This window comes from Microcaecilia unicolor, chromosome 2, assembly GCF_901765095.1.
Source record: "Microcaecilia unicolor chromosome 2, aMicUni1.1, whole genome shotgun sequence".
Lineage (NCBI taxonomy): Eukaryota > Metazoa > Chordata > Amphibia > Gymnophiona > Siphonopidae > Microcaecilia > Microcaecilia unicolor.
The window spans coordinates 326111641-326139581 of NC_044032.1; the positions used below are offsets into that span (position 1 = coordinate 326111641).

At 42.7% G+C, this 27941-nt stretch overlaps 1 protein-coding gene across 1 annotated transcript in view; it reads right to left on the reverse strand.

Moving 5' to 3' along the window:
* The window catches only part of DNAH6 (dynein axonemal heavy chain 6), a 2906060-nt gene that overhangs the window by 984530 nt on the left and 1893589 nt on the right, over window positions 1-27941 (reverse strand). The window contains exon 58 of the mRNA XM_030192089.1: window positions 11842-11967. Coding sequence (XP_030047949.1) covers window positions 11842-11967 — 126 coding nt within the window. The remainder of the gene's footprint in view (window positions 1-11841; window positions 11968-27941) is intronic.

The window sequence follows — 27941 nt, forward strand, 5'->3', positions numbered from 1 at the left end:
GGAAGCCGATCCAAACATATGATTTAACCTTACCGGGGTTAGATACCAACGGTATAGTACTTTTGTTACATTTTCTTGAACATTTACGGCTGGAGATATGCGTACGGAACGCCTCTCCATTCTCTGCCACTCCTCTGCCGAGTAACTCACCCCTAATTCTTTCTCCCACAGCACCCTGTGCTTATGGCTAACATACAGGTTATCTCGCAAGTGCCCGTAAATCAAAGTGATAAGGCCTCGTGTCCCTTGTTCCCGAACACAGAGTTCTTCCAAAAAGGTCACGTCACCAAATAAATAGGCACGTCTGCCTTCTGATGACAAAAAATGAATCAATTGAGTGTAGGCATAATGATCTGTTGAAGGTAACCTGTATGTATCTGCCAATTCCTGGAATGATATAAAAGTATCTTTATTGATCAACTGTCCCCATAGATCTAACCCTTGCCTTTTCCATCTAGTAAAAACTGAGCGTGAGCAGCCTAATGGAAATGCTAAATTACAAGCAATAGATGATAACCGAGAACAACAGACTCGTTTTAAACGTTCCATTTTATCCCAACAAGATAAAGTAAACTCAATGATCGGGCTCACCTCCTCCCCCAAACAACGATGTTTAGGCGGCAGCCAGAGTAAATGACCTAACTTTAAAGGGCTATGTAGTATATATTGTTCCATCTTTACCCAAAGTTTGTGAGAGGTTTCTTGAAACCATTCCACTGCGGATTTAACCTGAGCCACTCTATGGTATAAATCCACTCTAGGGATCCCCAAACCACCCTTGGTCTTACGGTCTGTATACATTATGGAGGGGTGGATTCTAGATTTACCTCCTTTCCAGATAAACTTCTGCAATCGTATCTGCAGGGAGTGAAGCACATGGTCACTAATAGGGAGTGGCAGGGCCTGGAAAAGATACAGTAATCGCGGTAATATATTCATTTTCACTGTAGCTATTCTCCCAAACCAGGACAAACCAAGGGGCTCCCATCTCTCCTCTCTGATGTCTTTCAATAACGGTATATAGTTGGCCTCAGTAATGCCCTGTAATTAAGCAGTAAGGAAAACCCCCAAATATTTAAGACCCGTGGAGGGGCATAATCGAACGAAAACGTCTATCTCCATGGGCATTTATCTCCGAGAACGGGTCCGTGTTTTATTCGACAATTTGTGAGCTGGGCGTTTTTGTTTTTCAGTGATAATGGAAAATGAAAGCGCCCAGCTCAAAAACGAATAAATCCAAGGCATTTGTTCGTGGGAGGGGCCAGGATTCGTAGTGCACTGGTCCCCCTCACATGCCAGGACACCAACCGAGCACCCTAGGGGGCACTTTTGCAAAAACAAAAAAAAAGGTTAAATAGCTCCCAGGTGCATAGCACCCTTCACTTGTGTGTTGAGCCCTCCAAATCCCCCTCAAAACCCACTGCCCATAAGTCTACACCATTACTATAGCCCTAAGGGGTGAAGGGGGGCACCTACATGTGGGTACAGTGGGTTTGGGGGCTTGGACGACTAAGCATTAAGCAGCACAATTGTAACAGGTAGGGGGGGATGGGCCTGGGTCCACCTGCCTGAAGTCCACTGCACCCCCTAACAACTGCTCCAGGGACCTGCATACTGCTGCCAGGGAGGTGGGTATGACATTTGAGGGTGAAAATAAAAAGTTGTAAAACATCAGTTTTTGTGGTGGGAGGGGGTTAGTGACCACTGGGGGAGTCAGGGGAGGTCATCCCCGATTCCCTCTGGGGGTAATCTGGTCATTTAGGGCACTTTTTGGGGCCTTATTCGTGAAAAAACAGGGTCCAGGAAAAGTGCCCTAAATTCTAGCTACAAACGCATACTTTTTTTCCATTATTGGCGAAAGGCGCCCATCTCTGTTCGGGTGATAACCATGCCCCAGTCCCGCCTTCACCACGCCTCCGACAGGCCCCGTCAACTTTGTACGCTTCTGCGATGGAGTGCAGTTGAAAAAGTCCAAGTTCGGCTTTCGATTATACCGCGTTATTCGTTTTTGTGAGATAAACTTCCATCTCCCGATTTAGGTCGGAACTTGGGCGTTTTTCTCGTTCGATTATAAGCAGGTTAGTCACCCACCTCAAAGGATATAGTTGCTTACAAAGCTGATAGTGTTCCTCTGTCATACCACCTGCCATTGCTTCCGTTTTCTCATAGTTAATCTTAAATCCAGACACCCGTCCATAAGTTTCCAATTCACATACAACCTAGGGTATAGAATCTAAAGGTGAGGTAAGGGTTAAGAGGACATCGTCTGCAAACAATGCCACCTTTGATTCCCAGTCTTTTACCCTCACTCCCCTTATCCCTGGATGATTCCTAATAGCCCACGTCAGTGGTTCCATTACTAAAGCAAATAAAAGTGGGGATAGAGGACACCCTTGGCGTGTTCCTCTGTTCAGCTCTAAGAAGGCGGATATCTGCCCATTAATCTTTACCCCTGCTTTTGGCTGAGTGTATAATTCTTTAATCCAGTCCCTAAAATTAGAACCAAATCCAAACTGTTGCAAAACCTGGTGTAGAAATGGCCAATGCACCCTATCAAATGCTTTTTCAGCATCCACACTTAATAGGCAATACGGTGTTTTATTCTGCCTGGCAATATACATAGCATTCAGAGTTCGTCTAATATTGTCTGAGGCCTGTCTATTGGCAACAAAACCCACCTGATCTGGATGTATTAAGGTCGGCAGAATTTCTGTTAATCTACTTGCTAATACCTTAGCTAGGATGCAGACATCCACATTGAGCACAGAGATGGGGCGGTAAGAAGAGCACTCAGTCATCTCCTTCTTAGGCTTCAGGATCACTGCAATCCATGCCTCTTTTATAGTTGGCGGGAGATTATCGCCATTCCCTACTGCATTAAGCACATCTGTTAAAACAGGTGCCAAATAAGGGGCAAATTTTTTTATAGAATTCAGCCGTATAGCCGTCCAATCCCGGTGATTTGGCTGTTTTCAAGGTTTTTATAGCTGCTAGTACCTCGTGCATGCCAATAGGGGCATCTAGCACTTGTTGTTGATCTTGTGTTAAGGTTGGCAAAGCCATTTTTTGCAAATATGACCGAATACTCTCCTCCTGTATACCCCCATCTCCGGCATAAAGCTTAGCATAGTATTCATTGAAACGGGCTCTAATCTCTGGAGATGTTCGGAGCACCTCTCCTTTGGGTCCCTTAATACGATAAAAATACACTTAAACACAATCAATAAACATGAGCGAACAACTTACACCACGAGAGGAAAAATAGACCCAACAACATTTTGGCAACAGATTTACCAGAACGAATGGTCAACCAGCGCTGACACCATCCAATTCCTCCAGGAATGGGACACCCTACGCACAACAACACTAGACAAAATTGCCCCAATCCAAACCAGAACATCACACAGAAAAATATCAAACCCATGGTTCACTGAAGAGCTGAAAAAGCTTAAAACACAAGTCAGGAAACTAGAACGAGCATGGAACAAAAGAAGAGACGAACAAACACTAAACGCTTGGAAACTACTTCGGAGGAAGTACAAGTATACCATAAAACAGACCAAAAGACTACACTATAAGACAATAATAGGTCCAAACCACAAAGATACACATAAACTATTCCATCTCGTGAATAAACTGCTAGACACCACACCAGTCACAAACAACAACAAAGATATACCTGACGTTGACAACCTCGCGAAATACTTCAAGGAGAAAATTATACAATTAAGACTCCAAATACCCCCCAGCCCTACTGAATATGCCACACTCCTAGATTGTCTAGACCCAGAAGACGGAATATACCCAGCAGACAGAACTTGGACCGAATTCGAACTATTATCAGAAGACCTTATCTCGGAAACACTGAGAAGATATGCCAAATCCCACTGCAAACTAGACTCTTGCCCAAGTAACCTCATGAAATCAGCTCCTCAACAATTCATAATAGACCTAACAAACCACGTAAACTTCATGCTACAAAATGGACTTTTCCCAAAAGAAAAAGGAAAAATTTTACTCACCCCTATACCCAAAGACACAAAGAAAAGTGCAAGGGAAATAACCAACTACAGACCAGTAGCGTCCATACCACTAATAACCAAAATAACCGAAGGAGTGGTTACTAAACAACTCACTAACTATTTAAACAAATACTCAATACTGCATGATGCCCAATCAGGATTCCGATCGAATCACAGCACAGAAACAGTACTAATCACCCTCATGTCTAAATTCAAACAAATGATTGCAACAGGTAACAATATACTCCTCCTACAATTTGACATGTCTAGTGCTTTCGACATGGTAGACCACGAAATCCTCCTACACATACTTGAATATTTTGGCATGGGAGGAAATGTCCTAAACTGGTTCAAGGGGTTCTTAACCCAACGTTCGTACCAAGTCACATCAAATTCAGCCACGTCGGCTGCATGGACACCTGAATGTGGAGTACCACAAGGATCATCTCTATCACCAACCATCTTCAACCTAATGATGACCCCCTTGGCTAAACTCCTATCAAACCATAACCTTAACCCATATATCTACGCCGACGATGTAACAATATACATCCCTTTCAAACAAGACATCAAAGAAATCTTCAATGAAATCAACCAAAGTCTACGCATCATGAACATCTGGGCAGATACATTCCGTTTGAAACTAAACGCAGAAAAAACTCAATGCCTGATACTGACCTCCCAATACAACACAAAGGAATTCATCGCTATAAATACACCTAACATAAACCTTCCAATCTCAGAAACGCTAAAAATCCTTGGAGTTACTATTGACCGCCACCTAACACTTGAAACCCATGCAAACAACACAACCAAAAAGATGTTCTATTGCATGTGGAAACTGAAAAGAATAAGACAATTCTTCCCAAGATCCGTCTTCCGTAGCCTAGTACAATCCCTCGTACTCAGCCACCTGGATTACTGCAACTCACTGTACGCAGGCTGCAAAGAGCAAATCCTGAGGAAACTTCAAACAGCCCAGAATACAGCAGCCAGACTTATCTTCGGACTACCAAAATATGAAAGTGCAAAACCCTTGCGAAAGAAGCTACACTGGCTCCCACTCAAAGAACGCATTACTTTCAAAGTATGCACATTAGTCCACAAAATCATTCACGGAGAAGCCTCAGCCTACATGTCTGATTTAATATACTTACCACAAAGAAACGCTAAGAGATCATCCCGAACTTTCCTCAACCTCCACTTCCCTAACTGCAAGGGCCTGAAATACAAGACGTTACACGCAACGACCTTTCCTTACATGAGCACGCAGTACTGGAACAAATTTCCACGGAACCTGAAAACGATCCATGAACAAACCAACTTCCGCAAAGCATTGAAGACACATCTTTTTGAGAAAATTTACGGAAAGAACCAAAACACATAAAGGTCACACTCACTGTTCAGAAACACATTAATACATCCACTTATGAACCCTTAACCCTTAATCTCACCACACTCGCACCTCTACTCGCACCTCGCACCTCTACTCACCTCTACTGTCCCATTGTTCTTCCCAATTGATTGATTCCTTATGATTTTGATTTCTTTTCGTCAACTCTCCTTAATGTAATCCATAACCTGAATTTTTTTTTTTTTTTAACAAATTGTATTTCCACTATTCATAATATATTGTAAGCCACACTGAGCCCGCAAAAAGGTGGGAAAATGTGGGATACAAATGCAATAAATAAATAAATAAAAGATAGATATTATGATCTGCCCTTAGGTTTCGCAATTTAATAGCTGCCTACTGATCTTATTTCTGGTGGTATATGTGTGAAGCTTTAGTTTTTCATTAATATATTCAAGGTCTTGAGCTAGCAAGGCATCTAGTTGTATTCTGGCAGCTTGCAAAGCTCTATATATCTTAAGAGAGCCTGTGACTTTATGTTTACTTTCTAGGTTCTCAATTTTCTCTCTTAGCTGCAAGGTGGCCTGCAACCTCTGTTTCTTAAGCTTTCCGGCTACCTTAATAAAATGACCTCTGGATACTGCTTTAAGGGCTTCCCATACTATAGCAATCGAGGGCCCTGAGGTTAAATTAAAAGACAGGTATTCCTTCAGGACCTTTACATATTCCTGACAAACTGCTTCCTGTTTTAACAGCCCGTTATTTAGTGTCCAGTGCCCTACCCACTGTTTTCCTGTCTGCCAATCCAGTTGTATCACACAAGGAGCATGATCAGACACAGTAATATTATTTATATGTGCTTTTGTGAGTTGATCTCCTAATAACTTATCAACCAACAAGTAATCAATCCGTGAATATGTAGAATGTACTGGAGAATAAAAAGAATAGTCACGCTCAGTAGGGTGCATGTCTCTCCAAGAGTCAAAAAGTCCCATATCCCTGACAAAAGTAGTAAAGTGTTTGGCTAACAATTTGTCACTACCAGAGTTGCGTCCCGATTTATCCACTTCGGGGCATAGAGTGGCATTGAAATCACCACCCAATATACTGTAAGCTGACCTCCCAGCACTGTATGTATTTGTTTCTTAAGTAATTGAAAGAAGGATGGTTGATTAGTATTTGGTCCATATATAGATCCCAAAGTAACCTTCTGATTTTCAAATGTCCCCCTAAGTAGAAGATATCTGCCCTTTGGGTCTCTTTTCACCTGATGGATTTGTATAGGCAGGTCAGATTGGAGCAATATCGCTACCCCTCTTTGTTTCTTGTCAGATATGTCTGAGGCAAAATAAATCTTAGAATAATAAACATGTCTAAACAAGTATTCATGTGCCCTTTTCAAATGGGTTTCTTGCAACATAACCACCTGGGGTCTATGTCTATTTATCGCTTGCCAAATCAGCTGTTGTTTTCTAGGAGCATTTAGGCCTTTGACGTTGAAAGTCATAATCTTTAAAGTAGATGCCATAGAGTATATTAAAAAAAAAAAAAAAAAGAAAAATCATTTACATGTCTAAATGTCACCTGCGAACACTGTAATGCCCCTCCCTCCCGTTTCCCCTTGACCCATCCCCCTCTAGCCTCCCACCTCCCGTCCTCCCCTATCCCCTTCATAAGTAGAGTAACAAACTTCCACGAGAAATAGAATTCCCCTGAGGAGTCCACTTACTCACTTCCTAGCAAGATCAACCCCCACAGTATACAGCCCGCCCACATCACCTCCGCCCAACCCCGCATGACATCATCCATATAATCGACAGACTTATCTCCGCTGTAAATATAGATCATAAAGAAATGAAGAAGAAAATGTCAACCTTCGCTCACTCTTTCAACAGCCCTACTTTGGAGCAATATTACAGTCAAGTATTGTGCATAGTCAGCCGTGGTTTCTTTGCCTTATTAAAATCTTGTTGCCATTGTCGCACTTTATCTCTCTTGTCAACAGTAGTCTCCAAGTGTAGTTCTGAAGTCGGCCCCATCATACCTGCTGCTTGTTGAATCTGCTGTGCTGCCTCTGGGGAGCGAACTTTGTGTAGCTTACCAGCAATAATAAAGCATACTGCAAAGGGAAAAGCCCATCGGTATTTTATGTTATGTTGCCCCAATACCTCCAGAATCGGTTTCATATTTCGTCTTTGTTGTAAAGTATAGGCTGATAAGTCCTGAAATACCGAAATAGGTGTATCTTGAAAACACAAGTCCTTTTGTTGCCTAGCCAGGCCATATAGGTGTTCTTTCTCTGAGTATTTCCAGAAGCGAACCACAATATCTCTGGGTTTATTAGGGAGCGACTTGCCTAGCGTTCTATGGGCTCGTTCAATTTCCGGGACCTGTTGGTCTGGATTTCCCTTCAAAATATGCTTACACAGTTCATGTACTAGTTTGGGAACATCTTGATCTCCAGCCTCCGGAATGCCCCAAAACCGTAAATTATTTAGTCTCCCTCTGTTCTCGATATCATCAAGTTTATATTGTAATTCCTCCATTTGGTTAGCAAAATCCACCTCCTTCTCTTTCATTTGGTTCATCAGTTCCACGTGTTCGTCCACCCGGCCTTCAAGATCCTCCACTCGATTACCAATTTCCTTGATCTCACCTCGCACATTTTCAATGCGTTCCACAATGTCTGATTTCATGCGAGCTAAATCTTTACGGAGGTCTCGAAGCACTTTGGTAAACGGTGAATCCTTACTGTTTCCAGTATCTTCGTCGGAGTGAGCCGAATCAAAATCTGAGGCCTCCTCCTCCCGAGATGAAGCATGGCTGCTAGCGGTTTTAGCATTGCGGAGGCTGCCACACACTCCTGCTTTGGCATCTACGATTTTCGATTTCTGTGACATTTCTTTTCTGTAACTACCACTTGTATATTCCTCCTGCCTTCGTTTCGCGGTAAGGTCCACCGGTTATATAGCAAAAAAGTAGCGATTTTAGCAGGGCTGAGCTGGAGCGACGGGTTCAGGTTGCCATCGAGGTTGCTGACGTCACCGGAAGTCCTGTAACTTTGTTTTTAATAATAGCCTCTACCATTTTCCCCGGCACCGACGTCAGACTCATCGGTCTATAATTTCCCGGATCTTCCCTGGAACCTTTTTTAAAAATCGGCGTTACATTGGCTAATCTCCAATCTTCTGGTACCACGCTCGATTTTAAGGATAAATTGCATATCACTAGCAGTAGCTCCGCAAGCTCATTTTTCAGTTCTATCAGAACTCTAGGATGAATACCATCCGGTCCAGGAGATTTGCTACTCTTCAGTTTGCTGAACTGCCCCATTACGTCCTCCAGGTTTACCGTGAAGTCAGTAAGTTTCTTCGACTCGTCCGCTTGAAATATCATTTCTGACACCGATATCCCACCCAAATCTTCCTCGGTGAAGACCGAAGCAAAGAATTCATTCAATCTCTCCGCTACGTCTTTATCTTCCTTGATCGCCCCTTTTACCCTTCGGTCATCCAGCGGCCCAACAGATTCTTTTGCCAGCTTCCTGCTTTTAATATACCAAAAAAAATTTTACTATGCTTTTTTGCCTCTAATGCTATCTTTTTTTCGTAATCCCTCTTGGCATTCTTTATCTGCACCTTGCATTTGCTTTGACACTCCTTATGCTGCTTCTTGTTATTTTCAGACGGTTCCTTCTTCCATTTTCTGAAGGCATTTCTTTTAGCCCTGATAGCTTCCTTCACCTCACTTTTCGACCAGGCCGGCTGTCTTTTGGAGTTCCGTCTTTCTTTTCTAATTTGTGGAATATGTTTGGCCTGGGCCTCCAGGATGGTATTTTTGAACAGCGTCCATGCCTGTTGTACAGTTTTTACCCTCTCAGTTGTCCTCCTAAGTTTTTTTTCCACCTTTCTTCTCATTTTATCATAGTCTCCTTTTTTAAAGTTAAACGCTAATGTATTTGACTTCCTATGTATAGTTACTTCAAGGTTGATATCAAAACTGATCATATTATGATCACTGTTATCAAGCGGCCCCAGTACCATAATGTCCCTCACCAGATCATGCGCTCCAGAAAGGACCATGTCTAGAATTTTTCCTTCTCTCGTCAGCTCCTGCACCAGCTGCTCCATAAAGCTGTCCTTGATTTCATCAAGGAATTGTACCTCTCTAGCGTGTCCCAATGTTACATTTACACAGTCTATATTTGGATAATTGAAGTCACCCATTATTATCACATTGCCCATTTTGTTTGCGTCTCTGATTTCTTTTATCATTTCTGCATCTACCTGCTCATCCTGGCGAGGCGGACGGTAGTACACTCCTATCACCGTCCTTTTCCCTTTTCTACATGGAATTTCAACCCACAATAATTCAAGGGTGTGATTTGTGTCCTGCTGAATTTGTAATCTATCTGAGTCAAGGCTCTCGTTAATATACAATGCTACTCCTCCACCAGTCCGGTCCACCCTATCACTACTATATACTTTATACCCCGGTATGACAGTGTCCCACTGGTTATCCTCCTTCCACCAGGTCTCAGTAATGCCTATTATATCCAATTTTTCATTTTGTGCAATATATTCCAACTCTCCCATCTTATTTCTTAGACTCCTAACATTTACATAGAGACATTTCAGAGTATGTTTGTTGTTCCTATTTGCATGATGCTTAGTACTGGACACTACTGATTTGCCATCTTTTGTCTGATCTTTAGTTGTATTTAAGGGCACCTGGCCTACCACGGTCTGTTGTGCAACCTCATTACCCAGAAACCCTATCTTCCCTGTTTGTGAGGTATCTTTGCAAGATACCTTATCCCGAACAAATGCTGGCTCCTCCCATGACCAAAGGAGTTGCATTTGGTCATTTCTGAGATGGACGTCCTTGGTTTCCATTATTGCCAAAAATCAGAAACGACCAAGTCTAGGGACGACCATCTCTAGGGATGACCTAAAATTTCAAGATTTGGACGTCCCTAACCATATTATCAAAACAAAAGATGGACGTCCATCTTGTTTCGATAATACAGGTTTCCCCGCCCCTCCGTCAGGACATTTTGCGAGGACATTCTCAACAAAACTTGGACGTTCCTTTCAATTATGCCCCTCCACGTGTGTCTAAGTGCTTTGAAAATGAGCCCCAAAATGTTGTTTCAAAGAACTCTTATAAAATTAGGTCACACCTACAGTAGGTATGCGCAGGGGAGGGGGTTAGGAGGAACATTGAAGGAGACACGGTTTACTTTTTGCACTAATATTAGACCTGCTCTTGAGGAGATATAAATACCAGCAACCATAATCTAGGCATTGTTTCTCTAAAACTTCTGCTAGGCATCCATGTGTTTTTATAATATAGCTAAAAAAAATAGGCACCTTCCTGCCCTATTATTCTCGGTGCCCTGTTATAAAATTATCTTCTAACAGCAAGGTTTTCCATTCAATTTTTATAAAACTTGCTGTAGCAGTGGGAACAGCACCCAAAGATACCAAGGGTTATGGAGCACAGGCCAGGAAAACCATAGCCTAGCCACGCTGAGTTAAGGTACTCCTGGCAAAGGCAGCCTTGGACCTGGTACCCTGGGCCATAAAAATCATGACCCATACATTCAGGCCTGAACACAATGAACCAGTGTACTTCCAGTGGATAAGGGTATGCCTGGCCTGAAAATCCGACCAGAACACTCCTGGCCTGGGTCCTCAACAAATGGAGAACCTTAAAACCACACAATCCTCAAATCACTTACTTCCAAGACAGACCAATAAAATGCCCAGTTCAAGAATACCAAGTTCAAATTTTATTTGATATACCACCCATTAACTATTTATCTAAACAGTTTACAAAAAAAAATTATGTTAAATGTATATCAGAAAAGAAATTACTATCAACGATAGGAAAAAAAGGACAGAAGTGCCAAAATAAAAAAATAAACAACATCATAAGTTTGTAGCTGCATGACTCAGACTCCCAACCTCACCAACAGATGCCCAAGCTTCTAAAATACAATTCAGGAACGGAATGTTTTGGCAAAGAAAAAAAAAGTCTTAAGCCAGCTTTAAATCTTTGAATGGAAGGTTCTAGTCTTAAGTACAGGACTAAGTACAAATTTTTCTTTAGCACTGGGAACAGATTACAACAACAGATTCTCTTGATCTACCACCATCTCTGCTATTATTGATGGCTGATATTAATGTCATCTTCAGAGGTAGTGGCAGATGAAAAGGATTAGGGAGGTTGCCTCTCCAGAACCAGGAAAGTGTTTGGTCCATTGGGGGCAGGTGATTCAGAGGCTTTCTCATCTAGGTCCTCCCTATATTGGTGGCCTGGGCAAAGACTGTCCTAGCCTTGGATGATTGGGCCAGGGTGTCCTGACTAGGCCTGGGCCATAACAATATATAACATACAATAAGGAAATTTTAACAGAAATTTTAAAAAAACATGCAAAAAATTATGGAAATGGAAACTTACCTCTTCTAATAAGACTGGCAAACCAAGTCGAATTGCATTTTCAAGGGTACGTAGAAAACCAGAGTCAGTGAGTTTAATTACCTTTAAACCATTTTTTGTTTCTCTGTTTCTTATCCAACGATTTGCCTATATAAGAAACATCAAAACAAAGCTCATTGATTCAGAGGAAATATCTATCTATATATATAAAACTCACCCTCAACGTTCTATTTGCACTGACGTCACTGAAGCCAAGTTCGAAGCTCTGAAGCCACAGAAAATCAGTCTGTGGGCCCTGCCCTCGCGTCAAACGTTATGAGGTTGAGGGCGGAGCACATTCTCAGCTCTAACTTTGTACTGCACTGTACCTCTGCTCCGCCTTCGCGTCAAAACGCGATGACGTCGAGGGCGGAGCACACGGGGGGCGTGCCAAAAGGGCCAGGGTCACACTTTCGCACGGAGGCTGCAGGGGGGCTGGCGACACACGGAGACACAAAGGGACGGAGGGGAGCCTTGCTAGCGCCCGTTTCATTGCGATTTGAAACGGGCCTTCCTTACTAGTAACAAATAAAACCCTCTAGGTGTTGGTTATGCTATACAGGTGGAATTCTGAGTAACCAACAAAATATGAGTACTTTCAGAAGGTAACTTATAAAGGTTTTTCCAAGTGTAAAGCCTGTTTAACACTGTGAAAAAAGAGCTTTAATAGAACTGTACAGCTGTATGGGCATATATATATATATATTTATTTATTTATAACATTTGTAACCCACATTTTCCTATTTGCAGGCTCAATGTGGCTTACATAGTTTTGTAAGTGGTGATTACCAGTTCCGGAGAGGAGAAATACATAGTTGAGGAAGAGGAGACAGAGTGGATTGGTTACAGGAAGAAAAGTTCGTCTTATGATAAGAACTGAAAGGTATTAGGTTAAACTTCATTCGTAACAGGTTAACTTGAACAATTAGGAATATTAAACTAGAAATCAAGATAATTTAGCATAAACAATTAAGACCTAGAGAATACATTTTGTATAGGTACATTTTGTTGGTTGGCATTTAGGATGAGTTGTTATTGTATGCTTTCTGAAATAAATAGGTTTTCAATAATTTACGGAAGTTCACAGTGTCATGGGTTATTTTTATGGGTTTTGGTAATTCATTCTAAATTTGCGTGCATATGTAGGAGAAGCAAGATGCATATGTTAATTTATATTTCAATCCCTTACAGCTTGGATAGTGGTGATTCATGAATGTACGTGATGAGCTAGTAGAGTTCCTGGTTGGTAGGTCAATGATATCTGACATATACCCCGGAGCTTCACCGTGCATGATCTTATGAACCAGGGTACAAACCTGGAAAGCAATACGCTCATATATACATATGAGTACTGGAAAGATCATGTATACTTACGAGCACCATGCATAGGTGTTCCCAGGGGCCCAGTTTGGGCAGAGCAGAGGCAAAATTCCAATGTGCGAGGGTGTTTTATAAAATATGCTGGTACACAAGTGGAGGTGATTTCATGAAGCATTTTTTGCATGTAAAACATGTTTTACACACAGAAAAGTGCTTTTAATTCAATTACATAGGGATATAAATGCATAAAAATAGGTGCATGGAAAAAGTACACCTATTTTTATATGTTTTGCACATAGATTTTCCCAAGGACACAGTTTAGACAGAGCAAGGATGGAGCTGTGAACTATCCCCCATATTCTCTAAAGGTTTGGCACCCAACTTGGGTGTGGATGGGTCATTTAGAGGGGCATAATCGAACGCGAACGCCCATCTCCATGGGCGCCTATCTCCGAGGACGGGTCCGCGAAGGGGCGGGACAGACTGTATTTTCGAAAAAGATGGGCGTCCATCTTTTGTTTCGATAATACGGTTGGTGCCAGGCAAATGCATCGGATTTGGGCGGATTTCAGCTGGGCAGTATCGGTTTTCAGCGATAATGGAAACCGAAGGCGCCCAGCTCAAAAACAAACAACTCCAAGGCATTTGGTCATGGGAGGGGCCAGGATTCGTAGTGCACTGGTCCCCCTCACATGGCAGGACACCAACCAGGCACCCTAGGGGGCACTTGTAAAAAGTAACAAAAAAAATTAAAATACCTCCCAAGTCCATAGCTCCCTTCCCTTGGGTGCTGAGCCCCACAAAACCCACTCCCCACAACTCTACACCATTACCATCGCACTTATGGGTGAAGGGGGGCACCTAGATGTGGGTACTGTAGGTTTTGGGGGTGGTTTGGAGGGCTCCCATTTACCAGCACAAGTGTAACAGGTAGGGGGGATGGGCCTGGTTCCACCTGCCTGAAGTCCACTGCACCCACTAACAACTGTATCAGGGACCTGCATACTGCTGTGATGGAGCTGGGTATGACATCTGAGGCTGGCATACAGGCTGGAAAAAAAGTTTTTAAAGTTCTTTTTTTTTTGTGGGAGGGGGTTAGTGACCACTGGGGGAGTCAGGGGAGGTCATCCCCGATTCCCTCCGGTGGTATCTGGGCAGTTGGGGCACTTTTGAGGGACTTGTTCGTGAAAAAAAAGGGTCCAAAAAAAGCGGCCCAAATTCTCGCTTCTGCCGCCCTTCTTTTTTCCATTATCGGCCGAGCGCGCCCATCTCTCCTCGGCCGATAAACATGCCCCAGTCCCGTCTTCACCACGCCTCCGACACCCCCCCCCCGCCCCGTCAACTTTGTTCGTTCCCGTGACAGACTGCAGTTGTAGGCGCCCAAAATTGGCTTTCGATTATACTGATTTGGTGCCCATGAGAGAAAGGCGCCCATCTCCTTATTTGGGTCGAAATATGGGCATCTTTCTCTTTCAAAAATAAGCTGATTAGGCACCAATAAGTTGGAAGCATGCTAACCGGGATTCTGGAAGCCCATTAAGTCGGGTGCGCAGCTTCCTTATTGCACCCATTATTCTGTGAAGAAAATGGAGGTATGAATGAGGTGGAGAGTGGGCGAAGCTATAGACAGTGCCTAAGAAGAGGAGAACTTGTCTTTTTGGACCTGGAAAATGTGCTGGTATATTCTTCTGTATTTCTTACCACTTTTGTGATTTTGGTGTGTGCCTATACCTGCTCCAACTCTGTCCATCTATCCTTCACACCTGCCATCCCTGCCCTTCCCCCCCTTTCAGTCCGCACCCTGGCCCTATATTCTATGTTAAATAAGGGTGTGTTTCTGTGTGTTTTTGTATGTGTGTGTATCTGCAGCCACTGGTGTCTGTCCTGGGTGTGTCTCTGTGATTGTTATTGTCTCATTGTTTGTCTGCTATGTGTTTGTGTGGCTGCAGTGGAGAGGCATGAGTATTGTTGAGTTATTCTCCTCTGCCTGACTTCTGGCACGACAGAGGTGGAGGCAACAGAGGAGAGAGAGAGAGAGAGAGAGAGGTGGGTCTACAAGCCTAGAACATGGTTCATGGACCTGAATGATGAGCAGTATTTATTTAGCCAGGATCCCATTCAATAGGGAGACCATAATACACCTTTGCCAGAACCTTGAAGAGGATTTGGAGCCCACCACTTGGAGAGAACAAGCCCTGCCAGTCTATGCTAAGGTTACCATGGCTTTTCTGGCAACAGGCACCTTTTGAACTCCTCTGGAAGCTGCTGCAGGCTTCAGCCAGGTAGCTGCCTCAAGATGGATATCACAATTCCTACTTAGTTTTCTGAGAAGAGACAACCTGTGCATCAAATTCTCCAAACACATACCTAAGCATACTCTGGAAGTCCAAATAGTGAAAGGATTGACCTAATACGGTTCTGGGTGATCACACTAGTAATATATAATTTTTTTAGTAATAGAGATGTCCTCAGAGATTTTTAAACTCACCCAAATGAGGTACCTCCTAGTAGGAAGCCCTCTAAGGGTGAACAAGTTTCTCATTCATAGGACTTCTCTAGGGTATTTTTCTGACCCATTTTTTATATGCCAAACACCCTTATGTGCTTCTATACATCCATATACAATATTCACAAATCACAGAACCGAGTAAGTCATTCCTAACACTCGCTCCTGTAAAAAACCTCCTGCACATCTAAATATTTCCGATGTGCGCAAAAACTATCTATGTCACAATGTGATTATATTGTCTCTATAATTGAATGCTGTTCATATAATGAGCAATTCAAAAAGTCAAATAATCAAAAGGCACTTAGTGTATGTGTAGTCAGGAGAATCCTCAATGGGTACAATAGGTGCAATCCTTGTCGATATTCTTGCTCTTACTAAATTTTAGGGAAGGCTGACCCCTGTTTCTTCTATGTCAGCTGTGATATCTCCTTAGATTTGTTTCTATCAACAAGACGTGATCCAGTGAATGTGGATATCAATTTGACCTCATCAAATCGTCCCAACGCGATTCTCAACTACTGACTCATTGCGTCCTTCAATATTACTACTACTACTACTTAACATTTCTAGAGCGCTACTAGAGTTACGCAGCGCTGTACAATTTAACAAAGACAGACAGTCATAACAGGTCCGACTCTGCAGGGTTTCGAAAATCTTCATCAGGAACTCCGTATATGATAATGTTAATGTTCTTCCAAAGGACTGAAGTATAAGTGTGCCTCTCCTCCTTTGATTCCAGAGTATGCTTAGGTATGTGTATGTGTTTAGTAGATTTTGCATACTTATAATTTGGGGAGGTTTTTTATAGTTGGTTTACATCAAATTCTCCATGCATGAGGCAGATCAACAGTGGACCATGACTGAATTCTATGAGGCAGCAAGTTTCCCATCAGTACTAGGCATTATAAACTATACCCACATCACCCTCAGACCAACTGCAAGCAATGAAGCCAATTTTAGAAACAGGAAGTCATACCATTCATTGAATTTGCAATGAATTCCAAGTGAACACAGATGTGTGTGCAAATTACCCAGGATCATGTTATGATACCTTCATCCTTTCCCAATCTGGCATCTATGAGCATTTCCAGAGTGAAGAGATCACAGGCACTTTACCTCCTTGCTGCTATTTTTCTGCTCTCATTGACCCGATCACCACCAGCCTCGCACAAGGTGACATCATTTCCAACTGCCTACTTCAATCAGTCTATACCAAGGCACTTGCAGTCTTGCTAGATTGTACTCTCAATTCTACTGCTATTGTTGTCCTCACTGTGCTCTCTGTAATTTGTTGCTGCAGGCAGTTTACCTCCTGTTGCTGCTATTTTTCTGCTCCTGCTCACCTGATCCCTGCCAGCCCTGCACAAGGTGATGTCACATCCAATTGCCTACTTCAATCACTCTGTACCAAGGCACTTGCAGTCTTGCACCATGTGCACATGCCGAAAGAGCATGCACAAGGAGCAGGGGCCACGCCAAAGGGAAATTAGGAAATTAGGATTCCTAGGATTCCTAGTGCTGAGACAAGAGCAAAAAATTGGCAGAACCTCAGATTTAGAGAAATTAATCTTTAGACCTGCAAAGGTCCCAAAGCAGCATATAAGGTCCATGATATAAAGCAAACTAATGGAAGTGTTATCTATAAAAAGAAGCATGTTATCTGCAAATAAGTTTATCCTATACTTGATCCCCACAACGGTAATTCCCCACACCCCAGGGTCTTGGCGAAACTTGGCAGCAAGAGGTTCCAGAGAAAGAACAAACAGTAAGGGGGAAGAGGGCATCCCTGACGAGTTCCTCTTTGCAGATGAAGAACCGAATTGCGTCATTAATTATTATTTGAGTGGTAGGGTGGCTATATAACACCTGAACCCAGTCTAAAAAAATGTCCATGAATGCCAAATCTCTCCAGCACTCAAAAGAGGTATTGCCAGGTGACCTTATCAAAGGCCTTCTCTGCATTCAGGCTGGCCAATATAGCATCACCCGGGACCCCCACACCCTCTTGTAAAGTGTGCATGACCTTCAGAATAGTAGCTGATGCAAACCACCCCGGGACAAAGCCTGCCTGGTTGGGGTGCAACAGCTGAGGGGAGAAATTTATTCAGCCTGGACAGCAGCACTGAGGCCAAGATCTTGATATCTTGGTTCAGGAGAGAGATATGGGATGGTACGATCCAACCAACTCCGCATCTTTTCCAGGCTTTGGGATTACTGTGATAAAAACATGTTAGAAAATTACCCATATCCTGAGTATCCCGTACATGTGTGCACATATCAATAAATAGAGTAACATAGTAACATAATAGTAACATAGTAGATGACGGCAGAAAAAGACCTGCACAGTCCACCCAGTCTGCCCAACAAGATAAACTCACATGTGTCATTTTTTGTGTATACCTTACCTTGATTTGTACCTGTCTTTTTCAGGGCACAGACCGTATAAGTCTGCCCAGCACTATCTCCACCTCCCAACCACCCGCCCCGCCACCCACCACCGGCTCTGGCACAGACCGTATAAATCTGCCCAGCACTATCCCCACCTCCCAACCACCAGCCATGCCTCCCACCGCCGTAGAATAAGTAGGTCTTGCAGGATTTTATAAAATTCTGTGGCCAGACCATGAAGCCCAGGAACCTTAGTCAATTTTAATTGTTTAATTACTGCTTGAACTTCAGGTCCCGTAATAGGGGCATTGAAAGACTGTACCTGAGAGGCAGATAGGCAAGGCAACTCAAGGGACTGAAAAAAACGTTCACAGGCTGCCATATCAAAAGTGCCCCTATTAAAGAGAGATTCATAAAAGTGAACGAAAGCCTGTTGGATATCAGGTTGCTGAGTATGGAGGACACCCTGGGGCCCCTTAATCTTATTAATATAATTCTTGCCAGCGTGCTATTTGACTAAATTAGCTAGAAGCTTACCAGTCTTATTCCCCCATCTATATATCTTGTACTCATACAATTTAATACTAGAGAGTGCACGCTTATTCATCAGGTCCTGCAATTCCTCTTTTGCAGAGAAGTATGCAGCCTTTGATAGGAAAGCCCTCCTAGCCACCCTCGTTAAGAGTTTTCTCCTGTTCCTTACAAACCCTAGAGGAGTATGCTATGATTTTGCCTCACAGTACCGCTTTGGCTGCTTCCAAGTACACCCTAGGGTCCACTGTATCTACAACGCCAGCATGGGGCTCTAATTCCATCGTCACGGTGACCCCCACCATGGAGTGATCAGAATGAAGGGCTGGTTCAATAAAAGATTGTGACACCCTTTGCAACATCGATTGAGAAAGAAGAATATAATCTAAACAGGCACGGTGGATGTGAAAAAAATGTGCTATTCCCATGTAATACTTGCCAAACGTCAAGGAGTCCCAGGGTAGATGACAATAATTTAACTCCTCTAGTGCCTTGATCTTTAGCTGCTTTTTTTTTTTTCAAAACAAACAGAAAAGTGGGCACAAAACCAGGAGTCCCAGAGACTGGATCACAGTAAAGCTAAAACCAAATTTTATTAATTAGTATATTTGACTCGACACAACCGTTGTGTTTCGGCCAAAAGGCCTGCATTAGGAGTCTAAATACTAAAGTAGATAGCTAATGATGATCCAGAATAAGAAATACTGACGAATAGTCTATAAATGGTCTTAAAAAAGACCTTTGTATCGAATCGTGGAACGGATCACTTGCACCAGTATTTCTTATTCTGGATCATCATTAGCTGTCTACTTTAGTATTTAGACTCCTGATGCAGGTCTTTTGGCCGAAACACAACGGTTGTGTCGAGTCAAATATACTAATTAATAAAATTTGGTTTTAGCTTTACTGTGATCCAGTCTCTGGGACTCATGGTTTTGTGCCCACTTTTCTATTTGTTTTACAAAGTATCCGTGGGTATTCTTTGAGTTCTCCACGCTTTGTGGATTCTCTATTTTTTTTTTTTAGCATGGAGACAGTCTATAGTGGGGTCACTTGTGGAAAAAAGTCCCCACCTACAATGAACTCATACTCATCAAAGGAAGAAAGTCTAGCAGAAAGCTGGGCAAAACATTTGTGAGAATAAACATTCGGGGCATAGACATTGCAAAGAGCCACTTTAGTCCCTTGGAGACCTTCAGTTATCAAAACAGATCTCCCCTCCGGGTCTTGGTATAGAGTATGCAGAGTAAAAGCTAGGAGCTTATGAATTAAGATAGCCATTGGCGTAGCTAGGGGGAGCGCAGGGGGAGTGTTTGCTCCCCCAAACAGACATAGAAAAAATGGCGCCTAAGCACTGCCGCCACATGCCAATATCGTTCTCTACCTCTGTCCTCTTCCCTCCCTTGAGAGCTTCTCCTGTCTCTTCTGCCTCTCCCATCCGCTTGGCCGTTTTTACAGCCCTGAAGCGTACTCCGTCCAGCACCGGCAATTCAGATAGTCAGCCTTCTTGCGAGCGTTGGGGCCTCTCAGGCGCGTCCCGCCTACTGTAATGCAACCTCCTGTTTTCCACAGAGGTGGGATGTGCCTGAGGAGAGGCTCCAACGCTGGCAAAACATACAACCCACTCATAACAAAGGACATACACTAGATATCACCACCCACAAATTCTCATCAGAACCAAATCTCACACTAACAGACACAAAATGGACAGCCAGGCCATGGTCCGATCACTACAGTGCAAACCTGTCACTCCAATGGATAACAAAAAAACACAACAAAAACAAAAACAACAAACCTACACTACGAGAGGCAAAATAGACCCACTAAAATTCTGGCAACAAGTATACACCGACGATTGGACAACACCAGCAGACTCATCCCAATTTCTTCAAGAATGGGATAACAGATGCAGAACAATACTAGATAATATAGCACCACTCCAAACCAGAACCTCACATAGAAAAAACTCAATACCATGGTTTAACGAAGAACTGAAAGAACTAAAAACCCAAGTCAGAAGACTAGAAAGAAAAAAGACGAAAATGCACTCAAAGACTGGAAACAACTACAAAGAAAATACAAATACACTATCAGACAAACTAAAAGGACGTATTACAAAACCAAAACAGGACCAAACTACAAGGATACCCATAAACTCTTCTCACTTGTAAACAATCTCCTAAACACTAATACGGTCACCTCCAACAACACTGATACCCCATCAGCAACTAATCTTGCAAATTACTTCAAGGAAAAAAATCAAAGCTCCGACTCATGTTACCTACCAATATAACGGATTACACAAATATCCTTGAATGTCCCAAAAACCGGGGAATATCCAGCAGACCGATCTTGGACCAGCTTTGACAAGCTTTCATCAAATGAAATCTCACATTGGCTCGGAAAATATGCCAAATCGCAATGCAAATTAGACATTTGCCCTAATAGTCTAATTAGATCCGCACCCAAACAATTTAAAACAGACCTCAAGAACCACGTAAACTACAGACTCCAAAATGGGCTCTTTCCCACGGATAAAGGACACATCCTACTTACTCCGCTACCGAAAGACACTAAGAAAACCACAATGGACATAACCAACTATCGCCCAGTAGCATCTATTCCACTTATAACCAAACTCATGGAAGGCATAGTGACGAAACAACTTACTGAATACTTAGATAAGCACTCAATACTGCACGAGTCTCAATCAGGATTTCGGTCAAATCACAGCACCGAAACTGTTCTAGTGTCTGCAATAAACTCATTTAAACAAGCAATTGCAACTGGTAACAACATACTCCTCCTACAATTCGACATGTCCAGCACCTTTGACATGGTTAACCATGAAACACTACTACATATACTAGAATACTTCGGAGTAGGAGGAACAGTTCTCAAATGGTTCAAAGGATTCTTAACCACAAGATAATATCAAGTAACAGTGAACGCGGACAGATCACTCCCATGGACACCTGAATGTGGAGTTCCCCAAGGATCCCCCCTCTCACCAACCTTATTCAACCTAATGATGATACCATTAGCCAAACTTCTAGCCAATCAAAATCTCAACCCCTACATATATGCAGATGACGTCACAATTTACATCCCATTCAAACATGCAGACAAACAATGCAAGCAGCATGCTAATGTAGTCAAGCTCATTGTGTATTCCTCCCATGCTCAGAAAACAGTACCCGAAACAAAACTGCCTTACTGATGCAAAATTAACGCCAGGTTGGAGTGGATGCTGGAAAGAGAGGATTTCTCATGATTATCATGCTTCTGTCATGATTCTTTCACCAAAATCTGCCAGTTGTGATTGCTTTGGAAGCAGAAGAAAGCCCGTGGAAGCCCTTAAGCGTTGGTCCTGAGAAACAGCAGACCAAAGTGAAAGCACATGTTGATGTCTGTTTCCTGCATCTAAATTTAAAGCGCCCATGCTAAAAAAAAAAAAACAATTAAAAACACCCAAAGTGAAAACACACATTGGTGTCTGTTTCCTAGCATCTAAATATAAGCGTCCAACCTACGAATGTAACAAATAAAATAAATAAATAAATAAAATAAAAATAAATATTTAAAAAATACTTATATTTAGCCGTAGAAACCACGTCAATGTGTGCTTTATGTTCAGGTTTTACCAGGCGCATACGCACAGGAGCCGAGCTTACCATGGAACTCTTCTGCCCATGTGCCAAGCAAAATCCTCCTGCCGAACTCCCTAATTCTCAATGCTATGAGCTTCCTATATTTGCATCTCATTAGCACTGATTATTAGGGAATTGTTCTGTGCTGTTCTGGTGGTATTTTTATGGCACTATTCAGAACAACGCCGGAGTTTTCAGCATCGGGGCCTAAGAGATATTTATTTATGTTTGTTTGGATTTTGGATATTTATTTATGTTTGTTTGGATTTTCCTAGGGAGAAGGAAGGGAAATCTCACCCATTAACACATTTCTGCCCCAGGTGGCAGCACCCCCTTATGCCTGCCTCATAAGGGGGTGCTACCCTTAGATTTCCTATCCGTTTCCGTATTCAGTTCAAACTTCTCTTATTGACCTATAAGTGTATTCATTTTGCCGCTCCCCATTACCTCTCCACTCTCGTCTCTCCCTAGATAAATCTCTCTTATCTGTACCCTTCTCCTCTACTCTGTTCTTTTTGTCTTGCTTCACCTCACGCCTGGAATAGACTTCCCGAGCCTGTGCGTCTAGCCCCGTCTTTGGGCGTTTTCAAGGCCAAACTTAAAGCCCACATCTTTTGACTCCTAACCACTACTCACTTGCCCTGTCCTTTTACCTCACCTATTTATTCCCTTACCCTTAATTGTTCTCTCTGTTTACCTGTCTTATCTAGATTGTAAGCTCTTTGAGCAGGGACTGTCTTTTTGTGTATGATGTACAGCGCTGCGTAAGCCTTGTAGTGCTATAGAAATGATAAGTAGTAGTAGTAGTAGTAAAGGAAATCACTAACGAGATCAACCAAAGCCTCCAAATAATGCACACCTGGGCTAATGCATTCCAACTAAAACTTAATGCAGAAAAAACACAATGTCTCGTACTTACCTCACAATATAACACAAAAAACTTCTCCACCATAATCACACCATACTGTTCTCTTCCTGTTTCACAAAACTTGAAGATTCTTGGAGTCATCATTGACCGAAACCTCACTCTTGATACCCACGTAAAAAACACTACGAAAAAGATGTTCTACTCCATGTGGAAACTCAAAAGAGTAAAACCTTTCTTCCTGAGACACATCTTCTGTACCCTGGTACAGTCAATGGTAATAAGTCACCTGGACTACTGCACCTCACTGTACGCTGGCTGCAAAGAACAAACTATCAAAAAACTCCAAACTGCCCAGAATACTGCCACCAGACTCATATTTGGAAAAAATAAATATGAAAGTGCAAAACCCTTAAGAGAGAAACTTCACTGGCTCCCACTTAAGGAACGCATTGCATTCAAGATTTGCACGATTGTACACAAAATTATTCACGCAGACACCCCATCTTACATGCTAAACCTCGTGGACCTACCTCCCAGAAACGCCACCAGATCATCTCGCAAATTTCTCAACCTGCACTTCCCCAGCTGTAAAGGACTAAAATACAAGCTGATGCACGCCACCACCTTCTCTTACATGAGCACACAGGTATGGAATGCATTACCCTCAAACCTGAAAACAATTGACGAAATAACTATCTTTCGCAAAACACTGAAAACATATTTCTTCAACAAAGCCTACAATGAGAACCTACAGCCACACTAATCCACTACACCAACCCATTCAGCTATGAAAGCACACCTGCTATAAATAGCCTATTAAATCCCTTCCTTCTCCTGTCTTCCCTTAACTAATCCCTACACAATACTAATTGTACCTAACATACTGGAATAACCATGTTAACAATACTATGTAAGCCACATCGAGACTGCAAATAGGTGGGAAAATGTAGGATACAAATACAATAAATAAATAAATAAATAAAGAAGGCTGACTATCTGAATCGCCGGTGCTGGACGGAGAATGCTTCAGGGCACTGAAAATGACCACGCGGACTGTAGAGAGGCTGCGGGTGAAACGCGAAAGATGTAAGTCTCGGGGGGGGGGGTGGGAAGAGCTGCCCAAGGAGGTTTTAATAGGAGTGGAATTGAGCCTATCTAGTCCACTGTAAACAAGGAAGCCAGTTTGGTTAATCTGTGTCCACTCCCCTGCGCAGCCGTCATTGCCGTTCACTCGAAACAAAGCAAGCAAACTTATGAGCTGCTGCCTCCACCTTGTCATTTTTTATTGTTGGTCCATTTGTAGCAAGTCTAAAGCTATTTCAGTTAGATAGGTAGTGCCTTAAAAGCGGAAGGAGAAAAGAAATAACAATTGAATATCACTAAAACAGCTTCAAAAAATATTGTAGCTGGTAGAAACTGCAATTATAAACTCTATAGGTTGAGCTAATTTTTCTTCACTGTTCTTGTTCTATACAATACAGATGTCCAAATTTCACTGAGGATATTCTGTTTCCTGATAGGTTCATCTTAACTGCTGTTGTAATCTGCCTTGGGAAGCCTGGTGTTTTAATGGAAGTAGAATTAAACTCTCCTTTCATTGGGGCACATGGAATGAATTCAATACCATGGTTCAACGAAGAACTGAAAAAACTCAAAACACAAGTTAGAAGATTAGAACGTGCATGGAACAAAAAGAAAGTCGACTCCACATTGAATGCTTGGAAACAACTTCGAAGAAAATATAAATACACCATAAGACAAACCAAAAGACTATATTACAAAACTGAAATTGGACCAAACTACAAGGACACACATAAACTCTTCCAACTAGTGAATAAACTATTAGACACCACACCAGTCACCAATAATAGTAAAGATGTACCAGGAGCCGACAACCTCGCGAAATACTTCAAGGAGAAAATCATACAATTGCGAGCCAAAATACCTGTCAGCCCCATCGGATACGCTGTACTCTTAGACTGTCTAGACCCAGAACCTGGAGCACACCCAGTAGATTGAACTTGGACTGAATTTGAGATGCTATCGGAGAATCTCATCACACAAACGCTTAAAAGAGTCGCCAAATCTCATTGTAAACTGGCCATATGCCCAAACAACCTTATAACGATGGCACCTCAACAATTCATAACAGACCTAACGAACCACGTGAACTTTATGCTACAAAATGGAATCTTCTCGAAGGAGAAAGGAAACATTCTACTCACCCCCATACCCAAAGATGCAAAGAAAAATGCTAGCGAACTAACCAACTATAGACCAGTAGCATCCATTCCCTTAATAACCAAAACAACAGAAGGGATGGTGACCAAACAACTCACAAACTATTTATACAAGTTCTCAATACTACACGACTCCCAGTCAGGTTTTCGTTCTAACCACAGTACTTAAACAGTACTAGTCACGCTCATGACGAAATTCAAACAAATGATAGCAACCAGCAAGAACATACTACTTCTACAATTCAACATGTCTAGCGCCTTTGACATGGTCGATCATGGAATTCTACTGCATATCCTCGAATACTTCGGTATCGGAGGCAACGTTCTCAATTGGTTCAAGGGGTTCCTAACCACACGCTCATATCAAGTGACATCAAATTCGAGTACATCAGCCACATGGACACCTGAATGTGGAGTTCCACAGGGATCCCCCCTTTCACCGACCTTATTCAACCTAACGATGATACCCTTGGCCAAACTACTATCAAACCAAAACCTCAACCCATACATATACGCTGATGACGTAACGATCTACATCCCATTTAAGCAAGACTTAAAAGAAATTTCCAATGACATCAACCAAAGTCTACATATCATGCACTCATGGGCAGATGCATTTCAGCTGAAACTTAACGCTGAAAAAACCCAATGCCTAATATTCACCTCTCAACATAACACGAACAAATTTACCACCATCAACACACCAAAACTGAACCTACCAATCTCAGAACCCTGAAAATTCTTGGAGTTACCATTGATCGACACCTAACACTTAACACTTAAATCACCTAACACTTAAATCAAGGACGTGCTATGGACGTAATCTATTTAGATTTCAGCAAAGCTTTTGACACGGTTCCCCACAGGAGGCTCTTGAATAAACTGGATGGGCTGAAGATAGGACCCGAAGTGGTGAACTGGATTAGGAACTGGTTGACGGGCAGACGCCAGAGGGTGGTGGTGAATGGAGTTCGCTCGGAGGAGGGAAAGGTGAGTAGTGGAGTGCCTCAGGGATTGGTGCTGGGGCCGATTCTGTTCAATATATTTGTGAGTGACATTGCCGAAGGGTTACAAGGTAAAGTTTGCCTTTTTGCGGATGACACCAAGATTTGCAACAGAGTGGACACCCCGGAGGGAGTGGAAAACATGAAAAAAGATCTGAAGAAGCTAGAAGAATGGTTTAACATTTGGCAATTAAAATTCAATGCGAAGAAATGCAAAGTGATGCACTTAGGGAGTAGAAATTCAAGGGAGACGTATGTGTTAGGCGGGGAGAGTCTGATTGGCACGGACGGGGAGAGGGATCTTGGGGTGATAGTATCTGAGGACCTGAAGGCGACGAAACAGTGCGACAAGGCGGTGGCCGTAGCGAGAAGATTGCTAGGCTGTATAGGGAGAGGTGTGACCAGCAGAAGAAAGGAGGTTTTAATGCCCCTGTATAAGACGTTGGTGAGGCCCCACCTGGAGTATTGTGTTCAGTTTTGGAGGCCGTACCTTGCGAAGGATGTCAAAAAAATGGAAGCGGTGCAAAGAAAAGCTACGAGAATGGTATGGGATTTGCGTTACAAGACGTATGAAGAGAGACTTGCTGACCTGAACATGTATACCCTGGAGGAAAGGAGGAACAGGGGTGATATGATACAGACTTTTAAATATTTGAAAGGTATTAATCCGCAAACGAATCTTTTCCGGAGATGGGAAGGTGGTAGAACGAGAGGACATGAAATGAGATTGAAGGGGGGTAGACTCAGGAAAGATGTCAGGAAGTATTTTTTCATGGAGAGGGTGGTGGATGCTTGGAATGCCCTCCCGCGGGAGGTGGTGGAGATGAAAACGGTAACGGAATTCAAACATGCGTTGGATATGCATAAAGGAATCCTGTGCAGAAGGAATGGATCCTCAGAAGCTTAGCTAAAATTGGGTGGCGGAGCAAGTGGGGGGAAGAGGGGTTGGTGGTTCGGAGGCGAAAATAGGGGAGGGCAGACTTATATGGTCTGTGCCAGAGCCGGTGATGGGAGGCGGGAAAAACTGCTGGGCAGACTTATACGGTCTGTGCCCTGAGAAAGACAGGTACAAATCAAGGTAAGGTATACACATGAGTTTATCTTGGGCAGACTGGATGGACCATGCATGTCTTTTTCTGCCGTCATCTACTATGTTACTATGTTACTTGAAAATCACGCGAAAAACACAACCAAAAGGATGTTCCAATCAATGTGGAAATTAAAAAGAGTAAGACCATTCTTCCCAAGGACCGTCTTCCGTAATCTGGTACAATCATTGGTACTCAGTCATCTAGACTACTGCAATGCACTTTACGCCTGCTGCAAAGAGCAAATACTCAAAAAACTCCAGAATGCTCAGAACACTGCAGCTAGACTCATATTCGGAAAACCAAAATATGAAAGTGCTAAACCCCTACGAGAGAAGCTACACTGGCTCCCACTCAAAGAACGCATCACGTTCAAGGTATACACCCTAGTTCACAAAATCAACCATGGTGATGCTCCAGTTTACATGTCAAACCTGATAGACTTACCACCCAGAAATGCCAAAAAATCATCTCGCACATTCCT